The sequence below is a fragment of the Anarhichas minor genome, unplaced genomic scaffold (assembly GCF_050575085.1).
Source record: "Anarhichas minor isolate MPS153535 unplaced genomic scaffold, ASM5057508v1 ptg000016l, whole genome shotgun sequence".
NCBI classification, from domain to species: Eukaryota; Metazoa; Chordata; class Actinopteri; order Perciformes; family Anarhichadidae; genus Anarhichas; species Anarhichas minor.
This window is the reverse complement of record NW_027466462.1, coordinates 4,893,636-4,915,848: the sequence shown is the minus strand read 5'-3', so window position 1 is coordinate 4,915,848 and position 22,213 is coordinate 4,893,636. Positions and strand designations below refer to the sequence as shown.

Here is a 22,213-nt window from a genome sequence, read left to right as displayed (position 1 = left end):
TACTATCTATAAAACTGTACAAAACAACACACAGATATCTGGATCATCACAGTTTTGACCTTCCCCTTCATAAATGTAGAAGTGTGTACGCAGATCATCAAATGATTGGCTTCCTTTGGAAATAAGTGACGGTATGTAAATGCTTGTGTGAAACATAAATAGAATCATTGCAAGCATATGGTACGTATGTGTGGTGATAAGAAGCTTTGCTTTTTACAACTTTCACAACTTCAATTCTATCATTTCAATGCTATCATTTCTACAGAGTACACACTTGATATAATGTGATTATGTACAGTTCAGTGGTGATATGTTACTTCATTATGGAGACCTTTAGCTTTTCCACATGTCAAAAAGTGTAAAAGCTGAACACCAGGATATGTTAGATGCATCAACAAAAACTGAGTCGATGAAAAGATTTGACTCCAGGATTTTGCAAGAGATGAGATCTCTGTCTTCTGTTTTTTTTTTTTTTTTTGGTGACAAAGTTCTGTTTTCATATTCAAACATAGGCATTCCGGCCGTACGTGCTGGCAGCCTGGCTTCTGGTCGGTGCTGCTCCAGAGTACACCGTCCCCCTGCTTTGAAGAGGCAACGGGCTGCAAAACAAGATGGTTAAACAAAAACATGAGTCACTGATGATGAGGCAGCATGCACTATACCTGGACCCTGAAACTAAAGTAGCTAAATGGAGTTAAGCCATCACTCATTTTATTATTTACACCTTGGGCTTTTCCTATTTGTGACATGTCATTGAAAAAGGCCTATTATAGAATAGAATCATGAGGGCGATGTTGAAAATGTATTCAGTTATCATGTTTTCTGCCCATTTGTCTCACCACTGTGTACTTGCACCAGAGTGTTTGTTTATCCAACCATTGGGGGGCGCCAGAACTCAAATTTTCAAATCTTTCACATAAAGGCTTTAGTTTGCGGCCTAATCAGGCCTTTCTCACTCCAAACACTCCCACCACTCAGCGCAACCCTTTGTCATGTCTATTAGGAGTTGCTATTACATCCCACGGGTGAATTAATAAAGTTCTGCCACAACAAGGCGCCAGAGTGCCATGAATTATTCCCTAAACGATTTTCAAGTTTCCACAAACATCACACGTGTTCAATATGTTCATGTATGTTAGTAAAGATTTGGCAAAAGTCAAAATAAATGGTGAGCTGATAGAAAGAATCAATTTAATTTAACAGTATGGGTACATATATTTATGAAATTATTTATGTGGATTTTTAAAGGCAACTATCTAGCTGAGAAGAGACTTATTTTCTTCATTTCACTCCCTAACATTTAACAGTAACTTTCTCACTTTCACATCTAGTGTATAGAGGAACTACATGAGCGATGCAAATGGTTGTAAAGCAATGCATACACTGTCACAATCAATAAATTAACACCATCAACAAATTAATGATTATTATATCAAGTATTGAACTCACTATTTTTCCTCTGTGCCCATTTTGCAGGAGCAGGTGAGACAGGCTCCCCCAGCGATGGCGAGCACAGCGGAGCACCAGCCGATGTAGAGTGCTTCTCCTATTTCATACCTGCAACACACAGCAGAGAGTCAGTCAGCCCACGTGAGCGTCATGTAAAGGCCTTTCAACCGGCCCTCTCCACCACCACCACCACCTCACCTTATCCCGGGATAGAAGGGGTCAAAGAAATCCTGAGTGATGTTGAAGGCATACCAGGAAATTGCGACCATTGTGCACACACCTTTTGATAGAAAAATTATATTCTTTAATAATTAGCAGAGCAGCGGGGGAAGCTACACTAAATGTCCAAAGTCTTCAGGTAACCAGGAGCACATTTATGGATGGTTGATTTGAATGTGCAATAAAACGTGACTATCATTTATTAGCATTGTGGAAAAGTTTCCTTATCTATTTATAGGGTATGTATTAGGAGGTCAGACTGGTCAGATATTTTTTTTCTTATCTTCGTTACCTTGAATTATGAAAAGGACTCCAGCAGCGCCAGCAATCCTCCCTTTGAGAACATAGTTTTCCCCTCCTGCCTTTGAACACTGCACTCCTATCAGGGCCGCCATCAGGCCAAGCGTGCCCAACACGACCGATGTGATCATCAAGGCTCGAGACGCTTGGATGTAACCTGAACACATTTTGGAAATAAATTTTAAAAAACACAAGTTGATTTTACAACTTTTTTCTTGTCATCTGCCTTGAAAAAGGGTCATGAGATTATGACCAGTTTGTATGAGCAAAGAACTGTTCTGAAAACTTCAAGAGAACAAGTTCAGGGTGTTTTTTCTGACAAGCAACATCATGTAATATAACTTATTTCCACTATTTATCTTCTTTTTTTTAACGTTACAATGATCTATGGATGTTTGGTGGATCAAGAATTTTAAAAAAAGTACTAAATTCTACAATTATAATTATTTATTGCAATTTTCTTTGTCACCGTACCACTCAAAGCAAGCAGCGAAGGAAACTCCCTGCAGTTATGCACCCCGGTCGAGTCCGTCGCACAAGACATCCACAAGTTTTCGTAGATGGTGGAGGTGGTGATGACGTTCCCGTCGACGGTGGAGGTCCTCCAGTAACGGTGCGGCAGGGTGACCCCCACCATCACCCAGGAAATGAAAACCAGCACCAAAGCCACTACTTCCACAATCGGATCCATGACCCCACCTCGGCCCAGCAGTCAAACAAAAGTATATCCAGGTCTCAGTTTTTGAAATTTATTAAAACTTGTTATAAAAAACCAAACATCTGATTCTTGGTGCGAGAGAGCGGTGTGTCTGTTCTGCCACTGTGAGATGTGTCCAGCTCAACAGATATGTATAATGATTTATATGACTTTCTCTCCTCCCTTCTCCCCTCCCCTCACTCACACACACACACACACACACACACACACACACACACACACACACACACACTCTCTCACTCTCTCTCTCTCTCTCTCTTTCATATTTTACACCCCTGAAACTGAGCAGGTGTTGATCGGCTCACTCTCAAGGTCCAATGGTCATCAGTCAGTGTTAATGACGCTGCACTGTTCATGGTTATTTGACACACTCCACCACGTTGTTTTCTTTGATGAAAAACCGTTTTTTTTGTGCTGGATCTTTCACAAAAATGTTGCATCATTACACCCCAAGTTTCATACCGAAGCTCCATTAAACACATTACTTTTTAAAAGTAAAAGTGTGTAGACACCTGAATGGCATCAGAAATGCATTAGTTGTTCTTTGGCATCTGTTTAGTGTTTTTGAAAGTCCTCAGAGTACTTCACACTTGTGTGAGGAGGCTCTGGGTGTGTGAAGGTTAAGATAAGACGAGGCCTTTGTAGATGTTCCTGACTCGAACAGTCCGAACCAAGGATTACACACACAACGTTGTTTTGATTCCGCCGAGGTAGTGTGATAATAAGTGATTCTGTATGACGTGTATGAGATGGATTGAATGTCCTGTTACTTTAAGTTTTTGGAATGACTGTCTCTATACATGTTGTACCAAGATCTTAAGATAAGATATACTTTACTGTCCCGCAGGGAATTTTCTCTTGGGCTCCAAGCTGCTGCATCACACAATACACCATATATTAGTCCCCAATAAAATCTTATCAGATAATACTACTTGTTGCTATTTAACAATTTGATGGAGGATGGAATAAATACATTTTTGTACCGATTTAGCCTGCAGATTGGCATTGTGAACCGTCTGCCTGAAGGCAACTACTGGAATTCTTCTTCGAACACATTTGCGTCGTAACAAACATATATCTATTCAAGTAAGGACAACTGGGGCTCACCGAGTTATTCTTCTATCCATCTCAGTAAAGATTTACCCTGTTTCCACATCAACAGTATTAATCGCATTCAATCTGTGAGCAGATTGTAACATAACTTAAAAACTGAGGCCCATTTTCTCAGTTGCTAATAACAGCCTGTGGACAGATTTCCACTGTCCCAAAACGATTTGGGACGTTTTTCGCAGGCAAAAACGCGAACGCGGGATTTGCCCGCCTTTTTCGCGGGCAAATCCAAAGGATTTTGACGTTAATGTGGTGTCCCGAGGTGCCTTGCCTCTCTACAGCGCCAACAGTGTCGAGCTTGACGTTTACAAATTACTTTATCAGCTAACATCACGAAGCAACCAACGCCAAAGCAACCATGCAGCATAGCTAGATTACAGCTAGCTGGCTATCTTTAGCTCGCTTGCTCACTAACGTCAACACCACCAGCTAACGCGATCCACAATACTAACTTAATACAAACTGTGTTGATTTTAGCTAACAATAAACAATGTAACGGTACAAAGTAAAGGTGTAATGATAGCTAACTGTATGCTAAGCTATAAGGTAATTTAGCGACACTGCATTGATCTGCCTTTGGTTGCTCCACAACGTTAGCTGATGAAGTAATTTGCAAACAGCATGCTAGTTAGTGTCATGGGGCCAATGGTCCTAATAAAATATAGGAACATTACAGATAGTAACATTATTGTAAATATATGGTTGTAAAGTAATGAAGTGGTTAAGAAATGTCAAGGCCATAAGACTCAAGGTTAACACTCACTGAGCACCACACCCAAGACTTTGTAACAATTGGAAAGGTATCAACATGTAATTAAGGTCTAAAGTTACTGACTTCACCCTGTAGTTTATGTGTTTGTACGTCTTCATTAATAATCCTCCTGATAGCTGCTGGGTCAGTGTTGTCAAATTAAGATAAATGTTAGCCAGCGATTCAGACAAAGCCCCCAAAGTGTATAGAGGCGGGGAGATTTGTAAACCAGCAAACTCGTTTGTGTAAAGGTCAAGAATGAAGCTCCAGAAATAGAAGCACAGTGAGTGCACCAACTATAAACCTGACCTCAGCTGTTTTATGAAGGGAAACGGGAGGTGAAGCGTTCGCAAAGGAAAGTTTGTAAATCAATTGCAGTGCCACAGAAATGGTTGTAGATTTCAACCAAAATCTATATTTGAACATGTTTTATACACAACACCAGGACCCTGAAACGGAAGAAGCTAAATGGAATTCAGCCATCGATTCCTTTTTGTATTTACAACTGTGCTCGTATGTCAAAATGTCTTGTTGAGATGTTACCAAGTGAGATGATTCAAGTCTCATATTCTTGGATTGTTTTTTATATTTATTAACTATTTGTTCTTGTGCTTTGTTAATTAAACACCAAAGTCCATCTTGTAAATTGAAATACAAAGGCAGAAATTCCAACCAAAGCTAAACCTAAATTCACTGACCATTTCATGAACTTCATCTCCTCCTGAGCTCCTCTGAAAACTGGATCCTGCCCCGCCATAAATGTCTCATTTTATGGCCGAGCTGTTTGCAAAGCCAGCTTTTACAGCCTACTTGGCCGCAGCGGTCGGTTGCTGTTGAGTTTGTGTTATTAAATGTGAATGTCACAGAGGTTTAGTCTAAGAAAACAAAAGTTTATATGTTTCCTGAAGCCCATCATTTTACCATGTGCTTTCCAGGAATAACTTGTCCTGGGATGACTGAACAGAATAGAAAAACTTAGTTAGTAAAAAATATGTCTGTGTGCTGGTTTATTTACAAACCTTCTTGTGGTCCAGGCATATATCAAACACTCACAACTCTTAGTGCAGATAGGTTGATTTTATTATTTTACAGCTATAGCGATACATTTTATGATATTTGATTTTCAATTTTAACAAACATGTTTTAAGATACACATGTTAAAAGATGCTTGGCCCTGAAACGGCCTTAAAACATAATTCATAAATAGGTTTATTACTAAAAGCAATGAGGTCCAACATAAACACACGAGTTTCTGCCAGATTAAACAGTTTCAGTTGTCTCATATGAGAGATTTATGTGTTTTCGTTCTTCTCACTGGTTTGAAGTGGGTGGACCTCATTTGGAAAAAAAGGTGATGTCATACACTTCTTTGCACCAATCAGAATGCAGCAATATTTGAATAAAAATATGACGACAGTTGGTGGGTTGTTGCTTTAGTTGCAAGGTAACTGTCAATCAAATTAGAGTTTATGAGTGTTGAACTCTTGATAAATGATATACCTAACAAAACTACATTTGCCAGGTTCCCCATACTAGTTCAGTGTGTTAGCATGCTAACATTTGCTAATTAGCACTAGGTACAAAGTGAGGATGATGGAGATCTAATTAGTAAAAAGCAGTACTTATTAAAATTTTGATCACAAAGTCATTAGGGTTCATCCTCTGGGAATCATGAATGCCTGTACATAGTTTTGTGCTAATCCACCTAATAGTTGCAAAGATATTTCAATCTGGACCAAAGCGTTGGGCCGACCGACTGATTATCAACCCAACAGACTGGTTTTACCATCCATAGAGCCATTTAGTTGTATAGTGACGTACAAATGTACGTCACTATACAACTAAACTGCACTCTCGACTATATTTCGACGGACACCCAATTTTATGATAAGATAAGATAAGATAAGATAAGATAAGATAATCCTTTGTTAGTCCCGCAGCGGGGACATTTACATATGTTGCACTCAAAACTTATTTCGCAATGCGATGTCTTTGTATGGGAATGTCATTTGTAGGAGACAGAGTTGAGTGCTAGCATGTCTCTGAAAGAATTTGGACACTTTCAGTGATTTTTTTTGCCCTCCCAAAAGGCCACAAAATGTTTTTCCTTTTCCACTATCGGTGTTTCAATGTCTTTTTCTGCAGCTGGTCTGCTCTGCAAATAAAATCTAAGAATGCAAAAAAGGAAATAATCAAAGCCGGGAACAAATCTTACACATTAACTAAACATAAAGTTAAGACAAAACTCGTGTCTCTTCCTCCGTCTCTTCCTGCAGTAATATAAAGTGACAGACAATAAAGCACTGTTCTACTGGATTATACAGTAACTTTATATTCCTGTGTGATGACATACAAACAAACAGGGCGTAGCTCGATACACCGCGTTCCCTGATGTATTCTATTTCTTCAAGGTGATTACACATTAATGTCTCTCAGCCATGTGTTTAAACCAGTGCACACTCAATGAACATTGGCCCTCGTAACTGAAACTCACTGAAGCTGATCTGAATTACACTGGCTTTGATGAATCATTGACGTTAAAGCTGCACATGGGATGAGTCGGACGACCACTCCAGTTTTGGTTAGGGTTTAGGTTTCTTTTCTGCTCCTCTGTTTAGATATTAGATTCATTTTTTGGGGACCTTTACCCTCCCTTTTCTCTTTTGGTTTTCCCACTCTCTCACCTCTTTCACACCAAAGAAGATTATTGTTTTCCCTCATCTGTCCCTGGGGAGTTTCGGTCCTGTCAGATGGGTTAATGAGTAACACCCCACGAGGCTGATAACACACACAACTGATAGCCTCCATACGACTTCCCGTTGTAAAACACACAGCGCCGGAGACTTGAATCTATCTGTGGGTCAAGATGTTAGGATGATCGACAGCGAGTGAACAAGGCTCGGTCCAATCCTGGTGCTATAGACTCAGACACTCAGTGATCACAATGCCCTCTTTTACAGTGTCCACCAAAACATCGTAAAATGAATAGTCAATAAATGATAAGATAAGAAGTTAATTGGACTTTGCTCTGTCAACAAAATATTCTTAAAATGACTGATATATTGATCAGATGTGTCGACATCAATGGAAAAAGTTTCGACTTTCACAACAGTTAAAAACAAAGCACACTCATAATATATATATATATGTAAAATATAATTTGTTATAGATTAAACTAATCAAGATCATATGAAAAGTTGTGTAATTAATTAAACGTGGCGACTATTTTGATAATTCTTTGTCATATTTTTAGCTTCTTAAATGTGAAGATTTGCTGCTTTTTTTCCTTACAATTATTCTATTTTTATTTGGACAATGTAAAATGTAATGCAATGTAAATGTGTCACTTTTTATGTTATTTAGAGATGTTTGATTGTTTGATGCTTTTGGAGTATTACATTTAGCAACAGGAGATACATACCAGCGAGTACGATACTCAGCTCGACAATAATTTCCTGACGACAAAAAAAAAATCTTCTCAGTTCAAAATCTTTTTATTTAACAAGATGTCAAACACAACGCATTAAATGTAAGACAGGTAAATGCAATTTAAATGGCAAAACATGAATTTCTAATAAGTGTGTTGCCTCCCTTGAAGTAGTATTCAGAACAAAAAAACAAACAAAAAAAAGAGAATCATCATGTCAAGAATAAATGCAAACCTCTCGTTGCCTTCAGCAGCAGCAGCTCAATTTACACTCTTCTACCAGCATCACGGCATGCTACCTCTGCAGCAAACAAATCGTTGCTGTCGCTTTTGGTTTCACAAGCTACACTTCCACCAACAACACTTTCTTTACCAATTATTTGTCAAAAAATAATTAAACAGACAGTTACAGAACCACAACTGCACTTTCAGAAAGACATTCTTTAAACGTGGGACGTTCAGGCTGCAAACTAAATAGAAAGAACACATAAAACTGAGCTGCATTTGACTATCCTAATTTATTTACACAAATAGTGAGAAAGTGCAATGCTATGGTGGGTGAAGAGACGGCTTAGTAATGTCATATGTATGGTGAATCTCAACCCTGTTAAAAAATGGTTATTCACTGGAATTATTCAAACCCTTTAATATATGTTATGGCGCATACTCTACTTCAAAATGTTACAGCCATCAAGCTCTCTCCACACACTTTATTTTTGTATTTATGCAGGTGAAGAGTCGGTGAGTCAGCCCAGCAGTGAAGACATCTCGCCCCATGTCCAGGTTAGGATTTAGCAGCTCCCTTTGACACAGCTAAGCCGATGAGGCCCGCCAAACCGGCCACGCCCAGACCGATTCCCCCGACGATGGCCATGCCCACCAAGCCATCTAGAGGTCAACAAGTGAACGTCAGCATTGCGGTCAAACACACAAACAACAGGGGGACATAACCAACGATGAAGATCGGCTCGTACCCTTCTTCAAAGCCTTGACGATGAGTTTCTCCAGCTCGTGAGCCTGCTTGTTCCCCGGCTCGTTCTTGAGAAGAGTTCGAATGTACTTCAGGGCTTTCTCATATTCCTGGAAGAAGAACAGGAGAGAGGAAATAGAAAGGAAGTCAGATGTGTGTACATTTTAAAATCACGTAATCAAATGTGAGGGTTGCCATCAAACTTAACAACGCCCAACATTGCTGCGACATTGGGAGCGGCACTAACTTTGAGTCTGTAGTTGGCCACTGCGAGGTAGAACAGGAAGTCCCGGGAGTCGTCTTTTGATGCCGTCTGAACAAGTTCTAGAACAAAAAAAAAAATAATAATTGATTTTAACTGTTACATTTTGAAAAACTAAAATGTTACAGCATCCTCACTTTGTCTGATATTTACCTGGTCCTCTATATACACATACATTCTTTAACAATTATACTTAAAGACATTATTAATACATTCAAATGTAATAATAAAACACTTCAAATCTTAAACTTGTAGCTGGTAAATTACACATAAATGAGGCAAGATTGGGTAAGTCCTTCCCAAACTTTATTATATATTTTTCTAGTTTAAATACACAGATACATTAATCATTATGACAAACAAAAAGACAAAGTACATTATTATATTTTAAGTTTTTCTTTATCCCCAGATTAACATATATAGACACTTTATGCAATTGATTATTATGTTTAGATACCATATTTTATTTAACATATTTCATTTGATTGTCATCTACTTTTTTTACACACTTAATTATGTAAAAATGTCCAATAAAGACCAAAGTAAATATCTGAATTAATTAAGAACCACAATTAAAAAGGATCTTTTTCCAATATTTTGTATTTCTTAAACTTTCAAATATCTATATATGCCCCAAAACCCCACTATTAGTCTTACATTACATTACATGTAGCTTAGAATATAATAAGAAAAGCATATGTTGCACTAACTTACCTTCCAAGAGCACAATCCCCTTCTTGATATCCTCTGTGTATTTACTCCTGATCAGACACCAAGCATACTCAAACTTTGTTTCTTTGGTGACGGCTCCCTTCACCAGCTCATTGTTGTACTTCTTCTCAAATTTCTGGCAAAACAAAGCAGAAATGAAGCGACCGACGTCATTTGACTCGTGTCATATTCAACTAAAGTGTCATTTAGTGTGTTTGTTTTTGACAGATGTTAAGAGTTAACACTCGTGTGTTGTTTTCTGACTAGAAAGCTGTAGTTAACCCTCCAGCTGTTGGCTTTAAGGTCAAATAAGTACACCACATTCCCAAACTGTTACTAGCATGAGTCATTTAAATCTTAAAGCCGAAATTACGATGTCACCGTGACACCAGTTATTGATCATAAACACGATAGTTAGCATTAGCCAGCTACGTGACGCGTCAAACTATCTCCCGACACGTCGCTTTTAAAGACAAGTTTCAGCATTTACCGAGAAGATATACGTTGAGGTGACATCGCTTACGTGTGGCACATAGTTTCTGATGTATGATTTAATTAAATGCAGAGGTTTAACAGTTTGTAAACTTACCAAAAGGTCTTCTGGAGCTACCACATCGCTCACAACCGCCTCCATGTTTCCGGAAACAGATACCAGCTCCGCCCATTTTATCACGTGACATAGCTGATCGACGTCACCTACAGATCTCTCTAGTAAAGCCTCCGTTATCATAATAATAACAACAACAATACTAATAATAGTAATACTAATACATGAATAATAATTAATGCATGACAAATAGATACATAAATAAATAAATAATCACACATGTTTAGGGGAAAAAACGTGTTTTATTGTTTTCCTAATTTGCTATAACATAATTAAAAAGACACTGCAGCTATAAAAAACAGTGATGTAGAGGAAGCTGATGTTTCATCAGTTCTTTGCCAGGTGGGCCGGGGAGAAGGCCAGAGGCAACAGTTCACTGAGGCTGGTTTCTTTATAAGATCCGTCCGGCTTGGTCAAGTATAGATCCAGTCGGTTCCAAACTGGTGGAGAGAGAGAGAGAGAGAGAGAGAGAGCGAGAGCGAGAGAGAGAGAGAGATTTTAAAGATGTTGACATTTGTTTAAAAAAACCTCTAGAAACAAGCTGATCTGAATTGAAGAAATATTCTCACTCTAGCCGCATTTTTATCTTTAATTTATAAAAAAGAAACAAAGGTTTAAGCTGAAAGGTTTTGCAGTGTATCATTTCCAGGTCGTCTGTGCTGGTCATGAAAGAGATGCCGTACCTCCATGAGAACCTGTCGACATGCTCCACACGGCCCAACGAATTGGTCTTTGATATCACTGCATAGAAGAGAGGAGAGGATGAATGCATCAGAACATGTGCTGTATATGTTGCAGTATCAGATGACCTGTTAAAGGAGGTTCTGTCCAGTAGCACTTCTAGAATACTTCCATCACAGTACCACACAGACTGCCTTACTCTAACCCAAACCTAGTAAGATATCTGAACCGAAAACTACATCCTGAAGGTGTGTAAGCCGTTTATTTACATTATTTGACAAGACATAACTGCAAAACCTTATAAAGCTATAAATAAAGCTTAAGCCCTATTTCTGCAGTCTCACCATGTCACAGCAATGGCAGTGAACTGTCTGTGTCCTTCCACCACGGCCCGCTGGACGGCCGTCCGCTCAGCACACACTGTCAGACCGTAGGAGGCATTCTCCACATTACAGCCTGAAAAAAAACACACAAATACTGAAGACTTTCACAGTGAAAAAAAGTGTTTTCTTTGGCTTTTTCTTAATTAAATACATTTATTTTTCCTGAGTTGAACACTTAATTTTTTTTGTTTTTATATTTTGAACCTTTACTTTATCCCGCTCTTTCTTCTTCTTTTCTTGAAGTACTTTACAATTTATGTTTCAAGAATGTTTTATGAATAAAGTATGCTTGATGTAAAAGTAAAAAAAATACTCATCATGCATCATACTCACTATGCATTGTTGTATGTTATGTTAATGCATTATTACTGATGCATTTGTGCACCTGCAGCATGTTTAATACAGAAGCTGTTTGAGGTATTTTCAACTATTCCATAAGCGTTGGGTTCATTTAATTTACTGAATGACAATGCATTGCAATTCACCTCAGAGTTGTAGGATACTGTGAGATAAGATAAGGAGCAGAACTACAAGAACAAATGCACCACAATTTTAAAAATACTATATTCAATTAACTAGAAGTAAACATTGTATTTAAAACAGTATTTGAGTAAATGTGCATAGTCTCTTTTCCACCACTGGACTTCCGGTTAGTTTTAAATGGGAGCAGTCTAAAGGGCAGAGAAAGACGCCTGTAGGGTTTGTTACCTGTGATTATAGCGCCATCTGCTGTCAATATGGCGGCACCGACGGGGAACTGGCTGTACGGACAGTATGCCACGTCCCGGGCCTGCATACACTTTGACACGAGCTCTTTGACTTTATCTGAGCACAACAGAGACCACCGGGATTCAACAAAACATGCGAGTTTGCATTTATGATGAGCCGAATAATGTTTTAAGTGTAAACGGCAAGCTTTGTTAAATACTTGCCTGTCATTGCAGATGAATTGCAGACCCACGAGAACAGACTTACAGGAAGTCTTTTAACGGCCGACACGCCCCCTCATTGTTCATCTGTCATGTGATTGGACGCTGCAGCCGATCGGACTGATGAGATTTTTTTCAACACGTAAACAGTGAAGACGGATCACAGAATAAACTCAAGCTTTATATTTGATTCGTTTTCTGATTCAACATCTGGTTTAAATAAATGTTCATTGTAGTCTGAACAACAAAAGGACCACAAACAACTTTCTTCATTTATTAGAAAGATTTGCGTTTTCATGATCTGAACTTTTATTATGGAAACAATTAAAGTCAGAGGGAACTGGAGAGACGAAACACTTTTTACATCATTTATCATCATTTCATTCAGTGCCTCATACATTCCCATCAAAGTCTCTGCTTGTTGGCACAGGACTCATCAGCACATAACACATCAGTGTTTTGCAGCGTCTGGCCAGGTGGACCAAAATCGCGAAGGTCTCCCACACTGCATTCCAGAAAGCAAATGTGTACAGGGTCTTGTTACAGTACAGACCATCGGCAGCTGCAGGGTCATAGTTGGGCTGATAGACAGAGAAGACCCACAGGTCACCTATGAAGGGCGTGGGACGAACACAACAAGTTGTAATCCGTTATTCTTTTTGGGAGAAAACATTCTGTATTATGAAATCATATGGATCTGTGATATGTTTCATCCTAACCTGCCAGAATCCACGAGTAGAGAGACAGGATTAACGAACAGAGCAGACAGGCTTTGAAGCCTCTGGGAAGCTCTTGTGGCTGAGCTGCATCGCTCTCACAGGGGAGGGTCACAAAAGGTATCAGCAGCAGCGATATCAGAGCCAACCCTAACAGGTAGTTGGGAATGTTAGGTTGCTGGGGGCAGTCCTTCAAATACGCAACACCTGCGGACAGATGGTGGCGAGAGCAATGTGTGGTTACAGAAGGACGACACAGTGAAACGCCATGAAGAAGAAAGAGGATACTGACCAACGATGACGCGTGCCAGAATTACGACAGCCGTTAGTACTGCGACTTTAACTAGGGTAAGATAAAAAAAAAAAAGAAGATTCAAATTGTCATGTTAATTGCATATTTTTGCATCTAAGCTTTTTTTTTAATTTCTGTGAACCACTTTGTTTTGAAAAGTTCTATACAATTGAAGGTCATTGTTATAAATAAACACACACATATAATAATAATTATTATTATGTTTCATTGTTTTTATTGTTATTATTTCTATTTATATTATAACCCCAAACTGACTCAAAACACATTTAAGGTCACAGAAGTTTTTTAGTTTTTTTTAGAAAGTTACATATTTTTAGTTTTTACAAAAATAATCAAATCCAAAAATCGAATTGGACCTTGATTTAAAATGTTTTAAAACTATGAATATGATAGAACGTGATCATATGATGGAGTCACAGATAGGATTGAATGCAGGGCTACAGGGTGTAAATAAATACATCTTATTATTACACTCACCTGACAGCCGTGGGGGTCTGGATGGGGGGGGTTTCACTTGAAGCTTTAATATGGCACCCACAGTTATTGTCACTGGGCGGTCTGTAGATGGAGCTAAAGAGCAAACATAGACACTGATATTACGCTCCGACAGTTTGTACACCTGATGTTACATGATATGAAAGTAAAGGGAAAGTAAAAACAATGTTGTGCGCTTTAGCAAATATTATTTCTCAGATTCTACACATCACCAATTTCTTGTCTATAGGTTGTCCCGTTGATCATATTGCAGGTACCAAATACCATCACTGTTATAAATGCAATATTAACATTGTCATTATTATTATCTTTTATTGTTTTCATACTCAATCCAAAAGTGAAAATGGGGGTGAAAATATCACACCATCCAAGATGATTTGTTGAAATCATGTTGGATGTTTTTTTTTTGATTTTTTTTTAATCAAAGCATTTACACAATATTGCTCAGAAGATAACCAATTCTTGAATGAAATACACCTCATTAAACATTTTGAAATCCCCTCATTTTAAAGAGGCCAGCTTATTCTTAAAGTGATAGTACGCGTTGCTAAAATGTACCACAGACACCTGGCATACCTGACACAGAATGCATTTACAGCCAGAGCATATTAAATGGATGCAATTATACAAGAACACACTTACCTGCCATTGCAGGTGAAGAGGGTTTTTCTCCCTGAACGCTTCGTCAAATGGCTCAACTGGTGAACTACGCACTTACAGGAATAAGCTGGTGCTTTCATACTATGGTCAGCACTGAACAGGACGAACCTGTTAGTACATGTGAGGCATGTCATGTTACGAAAGTGAAAATTATTCCTTTATTATTGATTCTTTATTTACTGACTGATGAGCTGAAGCTGAGAACATTTATAAAGCTGATCAAATGTGTAGAGAATCAGATTGTTAAGAGGCCCAATGCAACGCCTCCGTACTCTCACTTAGAAAACAGTGAAACGCCTCAATGTACTTTATTTCAGTCCCGCTCTGCTGGAAGATTCCTGCCCAGTTTGGTTGTAGTGACTTGATTAAATGCATTTCTTTTGGAATATGCACCATGTAAGCAGCATATACCTGAAATAATAAAGGTATTAAAACATGATTGAAAGGGCTAAAGATGGGTAATCATGGCCCTTATCCTTTTATGTTATACTTCAGTGGTGCAGAGGATCAGATAAATGCGAGTCTTAAGCCTTTAGGGCCCCTGAGAGTTTGAGGCCCTATACTTTGCTCGGTTGGTATTCAAGTCTTGGTTGAGTAGTGTGCCTGTAAATAACCCTGTGTGTTGCTGCTGTGTGAAGCATTAAAAAAACAATTTTAAAAATACAATAAATAACACAAAACAAAACAAAATAACTTGAAGAACTGGCTTCTAAACTCTCCAAAGGAGCGGACATCTAAAACATTAATTTGAGCTTTTATGTGCTCATATCTGTGATGCTTTAAATTAACCATATACACACACACGCTTATTCATTTAAACCTCGTACTGTACCAGTTGGTCGGATGTTGTGTCTCTGGTTGGCATGGCTTTTATTGCAGGCCAAGCCCGCTCTCTTGTTTGCTGGAGGCCATAAATAGAACAAACAGACTGATACCGTCACACGCAGGTACCAAAGGGCGTCGAGCCCCCTGAACACACACAGGTACCCCTCTCCTTCCTGTGCCCTTTAGTTTGTTTAGGTATAATGTTTGGCCTGTGTGTCACCTGGACATTTGTAGACCTCAGCCATCATAGTATGTTTTGTATGTAATGTAACTATATCTGACAAATAAATGTAGTAGGAAGTAGAAAAGATGAATATAAAATGGGACATTTCTTATTGCAAATACCGTAAAATTGTACCTGAGTTCATGTAATTTGTTCTTTATCTGTTTCAAGGACTCTTAAAGCTAAAAATCTTGCTTGCATTTGACTTTTTTTTTTCTTCCTGAGACTCATGAGAAGATACACAGGTCTGAAATCAGATTGCAGCGATGCCACACCAATACTTGGCCTTTGTTCCCTCTCTCCTTCCTGTTATAACTCTCACTGGCTGTGTTTGACTTTCACAGTGTGACAGTAGGGAGCTACTCACTCGCTTCCTGTATTAGTTTCGCCCGCTTTCCCTCTGAATTTGGGAGGAAAAAAAATACTTGAAGTGAGAGTAGAAAAAAGAGAGGGAGCAGACAGAAAAACGTAAAAAAAAAGGTAAAAACCATGTGTTGTACGGGGAAGTGTGCCCGCCTCGTGGGCCTGATCCTGCTGCCTTCAGCGTTCATCTGCATGATCGCCAACCTGCTGTTGTTCTTCCCCGACGGGAAGAAACTGGAAAATGATCAGATCTCCTTCCAGGTCTGGCTCATGGGGGGGCTCATCGGAGGAGGCCTCTTTGTGAGTAAAGGATTATGATTATGTTTTATTGTGAGTTTTATTGGATTTTCTGGTCGTTAACTCGGCTCTGTGTAAACCTGTAAAGTCTCATGGCGCTTTTATTGAGTATCATTACTTTGAGGGGATCTTTTTTTAGAAGTATAAGTTTTGTCACTTTATTTCATAATTTATAGTTTTGCTTTTATTCACTGTAATTTGATTTATTTTAGTTTATTTCTTATTTTTGACTACTGCCTTACCTTTGACTCTAGTTGGACTATAATCAGTTGATCCCTAAATACTTCCCAGTACATGTATTATACTGGCATATTGAAAAAGGCACCTTCAAATATTTAATTAAACCCAACATACGCCAGATTTTGCTGAAGTAACAGATTAAGTAACAAAGTACATCAACTCAGGTACAATTCTAAGGTATTTGCACTTCAGTACATCCATTTAATGTCACTTTATACTTCCAATACACTACAATTTACGACACTACATTTATTTATCATATACGATTACTTTACACACAAAACATACGATGAATTGTCACGGATGAAATCACCCAACATGTATAAAGAATGATCTCCTCAAGATTAAAATGCTACATACACTTTACAAATACTGTCATACAAATATTGTCAGTATGGTGTACTTTTACTTGTAGTATATTTACACTCTGATGTACATGTTATACTAGTGTTAGAACTTTTAGGTAAACTTTGACACCATTAAGAGATTAAAACATCGTCGCCACTGAAACAAACACACAGCAGATCTGATTACGTGACTTTCCACCAACATTATCTCAACGTTGACAAGGGCAATAAATGAATCATAAATATTTTATATCATAAATGGATCACAGAAACCTTTGAGTCTTGTGGGAAGTTGGACCGGGACCAGGAAGTTGGATTTGGTTCCTTAAAAAAAAAAAAAAAAAACTTGATTCAAGTTTTGCAAATATTAGCTTTAGGAGATAAGAGAACACCCACACACACACACACACACACACACACACACACACACACACACACACACACACACACACACACACACATAACTGTATTCATATATATATATATATATATAACTTAATGTGTAGCTCTACAGTATTATGCTTTAGAGAAACTCTTGCACTAAACACCACTTGTGCCTGAATGTCTTGCTTGATGAATGTTTTCTTTATTTATTTTAGATGCTGTGTCCGAGCTGCTCAGCTATCAGGGCCGGGGGCAAAGGTTGCTGCGGAAATGGCTGCTGTGGCAATCGTTGCCGGGTGAGCCTATGCCATATGAAAGATTTACATTTTATATGCCGGTGTGGGGACCGGACTGATAACGATGGGTGATGTCATATCAAATACTGAGTCATTACCTGTACTTTATTAGTAATTCACCATATGGACAGCTCCATCATGTTATTGTACGATTGTATTCACTGTAGTGTGAATTACTATTCAAAGTCAATACTTTTTTGGTCATTATATTTGACAGAAGTAGGGCTATAAACAGTATCAACTTGTTAGGAACTAGAATGCTTATTGTGGAGGCATTTTCAGTGAAGTAGTGTAATCTAATCTTAATTTTTATCTTAATTTGTGTATTTTAATTGTAATTTCACCCCATTGTTGTTTAATTATTTTTTTATATTAGTTTTTGTTCAGTGTGAAGTCAACCATGGAATCAGTAGTTTGATGAAACAAAAAATACCCACTCAAGGTCCACTTACTTGTTTTTCTAGAGGCCTTCAACCACATTTCACTGTCTTTCGCCATCAAAAGCCCTGAACAAAACTAGTCAGTGGATCTTTTTAGTGTCAAATGTATATTTTCTGGTTATTTTACATATGTTTGTATTCTTATATACTCCTAAACTTACTGATATTTAAAGATAAGTGATAAGTGAGCCATAAAAACAGAAAGGAAACTCTACCATCTTACCTTTAAAATACCGTAAAAAATTCAGCTCTTTCCACCACTGGCTTGTATTAAATATAGACACTTCCTGCATCTTATTCAATTACAATAATATAAAATCTTTCCACTTATGAAACCAGGCTGCACGGGAGTGTGTTTGTGTCTTAAATCCGGTCAAAGGTGTTTGTGTGGTCACATTGACAGCCTTAAAGAGCAACGTAGTCCTACTTTAGACGAGAAAAAACAAATGACAGTCGAGAAAAGAAATCCTCAAAAAAACGACCGCCTGAAGAGGGAATCAGCGATTAGGGCCAGTAATTCACAAATGTCACATAAGCAACATGTTCCTATCTCTCCTTTAGATGCTGAACTCTGTGTTCTCCTCTGCGTTTGGCCTGGTTGGAGCGATCTACTGCACCAGCGTGGCCTCTGCTGGTCTGGCTATCGGACCCAAGTGTCGGTTGGCCGATGGCGAATGGAAATACCCCTTTGAAGACTTCGGCACGTGAGTGTTCCTCCCACCATCACACATTTAAATGTGCATTTTCTAGACACTGAATCTCTGCTTCCATCAGTCATTATCTGTGTCAGTGCAGCAGAGGAGTTTCAGTTCTTCATTATAAATATAACAAACGCAATATTATTTAAAATCCAGTAGGTGGCAGACCGGACCATCGCTTTCTGTGCAACCACTCCTCTTTCTTAGTCTTTTCATTGTCTTCTTGTCAAAGGTGAAAAACAATAATGTACAAAATCTTGATCATTGATCATGTTAAGCAAAAGATTATGCTTCTTGGCTTTTACAGTTAAGGAACATATAATGTAGTAGATACATTTGGCTCGATATCACTGAAGATAACACGACTGGCACTTTAAAGCATTTTACGAGCTTAGTCAGGTAACACTGAGTCACCTCATCGGGTGATTGGAACAAGCATTAATAAATATGAGCATGCTGTTAATATGTAGGCTATTGCTGTCCAGTTTAAAGGGCACCGGTGGTTAAAGGGAGGGAAACATTAATGCATGGTGGGATATTAATGCTTAGCCTCAGATTGTCCTTCCATCAGCAAACCTCAATTTCCCTTTTTTTTGCAGTTTCTGGTTTTCTATGTGAGCTTCTGCTATGAAGTCCTTTTAACTGTCTGTTATTTTATATTTTAGATGAATCGATAATAGAAAATAGTTGGTTGGTTAGCAGCGTATCAGTGTTATCAGTTTGAATGATATTGGACTTCTTTCTTCTTAAAATATCCATAATCTGACAAAACAAGTGTTATTGTAGAAGTTTGAAGCTTAGCTTAGCATAAAGACTGGAAACAGCTAGCCTTGTTCAGTCATAATATGTCCTCTTTACACTTTGGTTTTTGCATGAGTTAAACAAATGAGAACTAGCATGTTAATCAGTGAGCTGATATGCAGATTTTGGACAGAAAGCTGTTTCACCCTGTTTGCAATCATTCTGTAACAAGTGAATGTCACTTTTCTCCAACAAAACCACTCTTATTTTCTACAAGAACTTCTCTCTTAATTCCTCGCCTTTCTATTTTTCCATGCGCTTTCTTTCTCCACTCCTCACTTGTTCCATTCACCTTCTCACGGACACATTTTTCCTCAACTCAGTCATCACACCTTTTCCTCCTGCATCCCAAACTCGGCCTGCCTCACACATATTTTGTATTAATGCTGTGTGTGTGTGTGTGTGTGTGTCTTACGCTCTCCTGCTCTTCTCCCCTCGCAGTGGTAATGGCAGCTACCTTGTAAACCAGACCATGTGGGCAATCTGTGATTATCCCCACAACGCAGTGATGTGGCACGTCGTTCTGTTCTCCATCCTGCTGGCTGTGGGGGTGGTGCAGCTGGTGCTCTGCGGCATCCAGGTGGTCAACGGCTGCTTGGGATGCATCTGCGGGGACTGTCGCGAAAGCAAAGATGTAGGTGAACAAGTCCTGAAACTCCAAACATAAAAAAAAAAGTACACTGAGTCAGGAGAGGATGCATACAACTCTTTGTAATGAGTGTCAGTACTTCAGAGTCCAGGAGGTCATGAAAGCTACTTTTTTGGAGCCGCCACAATAGGGGGAAGCAATAAAATGTGAAACAATTTGAATCAAACTAGAGTACTGCTGGGAGTTAAACAGCCACTCTTATAGCTTGTTGAATGAATAAGTGGTGTTTTGATCTCTATCAGGTCTGCCACCGATGGAAAACAGGAAAGAGAACATGTGATGTAGTTTTGATCCTGTGTTGATAAAGTGCGCTGTTCTTACACTTTTATATGTAGTGCAAAAGCTGTTTCCTCTTGTTTCCTGTATTTGTGCTAAGCTAAGCGGCGGTTGGCTGTAGCTTATGTATCGTACAAACACAAGAGTGGTATCAATCCTCTCATCTTGCTCTTAACGAGAAAGCGAGTAAGCGTATTTCCCGAAATAGTGAACTTTTCTTTAAAAGGAATTGGATTTTTTAAACAATAAAGTCGGGATAACTTTCCCCCTCAGTCTTTGTGCTAAGCTAACCTACTCATATGACTCTTGTATGGTGACTGATCCATGAATAAGTAAACTGGCAGCTTGGCAGGAAAACTTGGAAACGTTTAATTTTGCACACACTCATTTTCTACACAGGTTGAGCATTAAAACAGGGTTGAACATTTAACGAGGATGCTAAAAAGTGTTTTTGCTGACTTGTATTTGGACTCATTTCACCCTAAAGGACCGTTCAGGATTCACATACACGACTGCACCATATTTGTAACTTTTGTCAGAAAATGACAGACACGTCCACTTGTGTATTGTACCAACAAATATCTACACATTAACATGATGCTCACATTTATTAACAGCTCTGTCATTCATCTGAGAGCTTGCTTCCTCTCCCAAACACGAGATAAACATGTGACTTCTGTCCCGTTGCAGGATGAAGGCGGATTGTGAACGTGAAGAGGATGGCCTGGTAGTAACCCACTGTCACAAGGGCCGGGACACATTTCTGCATTTAATACTTTGAGATGAAACAAGTTGGGGTTTTCTTCAGAGACTCTTCTGTCTCACACCAAGTCTGCGTCTTATGGCTATTTTAATTAAATCGAAGCCTTGCTCCATTTTGTTTGAATTGTATTCTAGTTGATGGTCTGTGTGTATCGCCTGACCTATTTTTGGTTGAATTGGTCATTAAAGTAATTACTGAATATATATAAGTAATTTCCAAACTGAAGACTCCACACTGAACATACTGTATGGATCAAAGCCTAATTGTAAATAACTATTTGCCTTTGTTTAAAGTGCCTCTACTTGGGTTATACTGCATATCAGGTGAATGTGACACAGGATATATCAGTTCTCTGTGACTACCAACATTAAAAACTTATTTTCCTGATCAGTTTTTATGTGAGCTTTGCTTCTGTTTTTTTTCTTCATGCTGTGCTTCCCCCCCCCCCGAAAAAAAACACTCTGACAAATACAGCAACCTGTGCACCAACCATGTAACTCTATAACTTCTGCAGAACCACTGTTAGTATCTCTGTCAATTACTCACCTCATGCTGTGCCCACATCGCCAGACAGCCAGATCTAACAGGATTATTGAGCTCTGAGACAATGTCAAAGGTCGGAATGCCCCCTGTGGACGTTGCGAACACTGCAGCTGCATAAACAGTACACAGTCTGGACGGGCAGCGCCTGTTAGTGTACTGTAGGTGCAGGTTAAGCTCATAATCTTTCGCTGTCATGGAGCTGCTTCGTGGTAATTGTTACCTAACTTTTAAGTTAAAAGCCTGTGGCAGAGCTGCACACTGGTAAATATAGACGCCAATCAACCCAGAGCTAAGGCCATGTCTCCTTGGCAGTGCAGATAAAAGAGATGAGATCTCTGTGTGCAGCCAGGTGATTAACAATTATGCC

At 38.8% G+C, this 22,213-nt stretch overlaps 4 protein-coding genes across 4 annotated transcripts; 1 reads left to right on the top strand and 3 right to left on the bottom strand.

The window, feature by feature from the left end:
• Nucleotides 1-502: 502 nt before the first annotated feature.
• cldn15a (claudin 15a) lies at nt 503-2,659 on the bottom strand. Its single transcript, XM_076092240.1, has 5 exons — nt 2,443-2,659; nt 1,961-2,125; nt 1,648-1,729; nt 1,450-1,557; nt 503-599 (listed from the first exon to the last, which is right to left on the bottom strand). The coding sequence occupies exons 1-5, from the start codon at nt 2,657-2,659 to the stop codon at nt 503-505; spliced, it is 669 nt and encodes a 222-aa protein (XP_075948355.1).
• A 5,363-nt stretch (nt 2,660-8,022) lies between these two features.
• Nucleotides 8,023-10,603, bottom strand: fis1 (fission, mitochondrial 1). The gene is made up of 5 exons (XM_076092674.1): nt 10,507-10,603; nt 9,921-10,053; nt 9,192-9,268; nt 8,949-9,054; nt 8,023-8,862 (listed from the first exon to the last, which is right to left on the bottom strand). Exons 1-5 carry the CDS (start codon nt 10,549-10,551, stop codon nt 8,759-8,761), a joined length of 465 nt encoding a protein of 154 aa, XP_075948789.1. The 5' UTR covers nt 10,552-10,603; the 3' UTR covers nt 8,023-8,758.
• Nucleotides 10,604-10,753: 150 nt separating this feature from the next.
• Nucleotides 10,754-15,900, bottom strand: LOC142950963 (cytidine deaminase). The gene is given in 9 exon segments (XM_076092673.1): nt 10,754-10,952; nt 10,955-10,964; nt 11,208-11,265; nt 11,550-11,661; nt 12,297-12,413; nt 12,521-13,127; nt 13,237-13,440; nt 13,526-13,576; nt 14,024-15,900. Coding segments are annotated over 6 exon segments (405 nt in total). The 5' UTR covers nt 12,528-13,127; nt 13,237-13,440; nt 13,526-13,576; nt 14,024-15,900; the 3' UTR covers nt 10,754-10,851.
• A 274-nt stretch (nt 15,901-16,174) lies between these two features.
• Nucleotides 16,175-21,399, top strand: tm4sf5 (transmembrane 4 L six family member 5). Its single transcript, XM_076092672.1, has 5 exons — nt 16,175-16,412; nt 17,596-17,676; nt 18,678-18,820; nt 20,057-20,249; nt 21,231-21,399. Exons 1-5 carry the CDS (start codon nt 16,239-16,241, stop codon nt 21,246-21,248), a joined length of 609 nt encoding a protein of 202 aa, XP_075948787.1. The 5' UTR covers nt 16,175-16,238; the 3' UTR covers nt 21,249-21,399.
• The last annotated feature ends 814 nt before the right edge of the window (nt 21,400-22,213 follow it).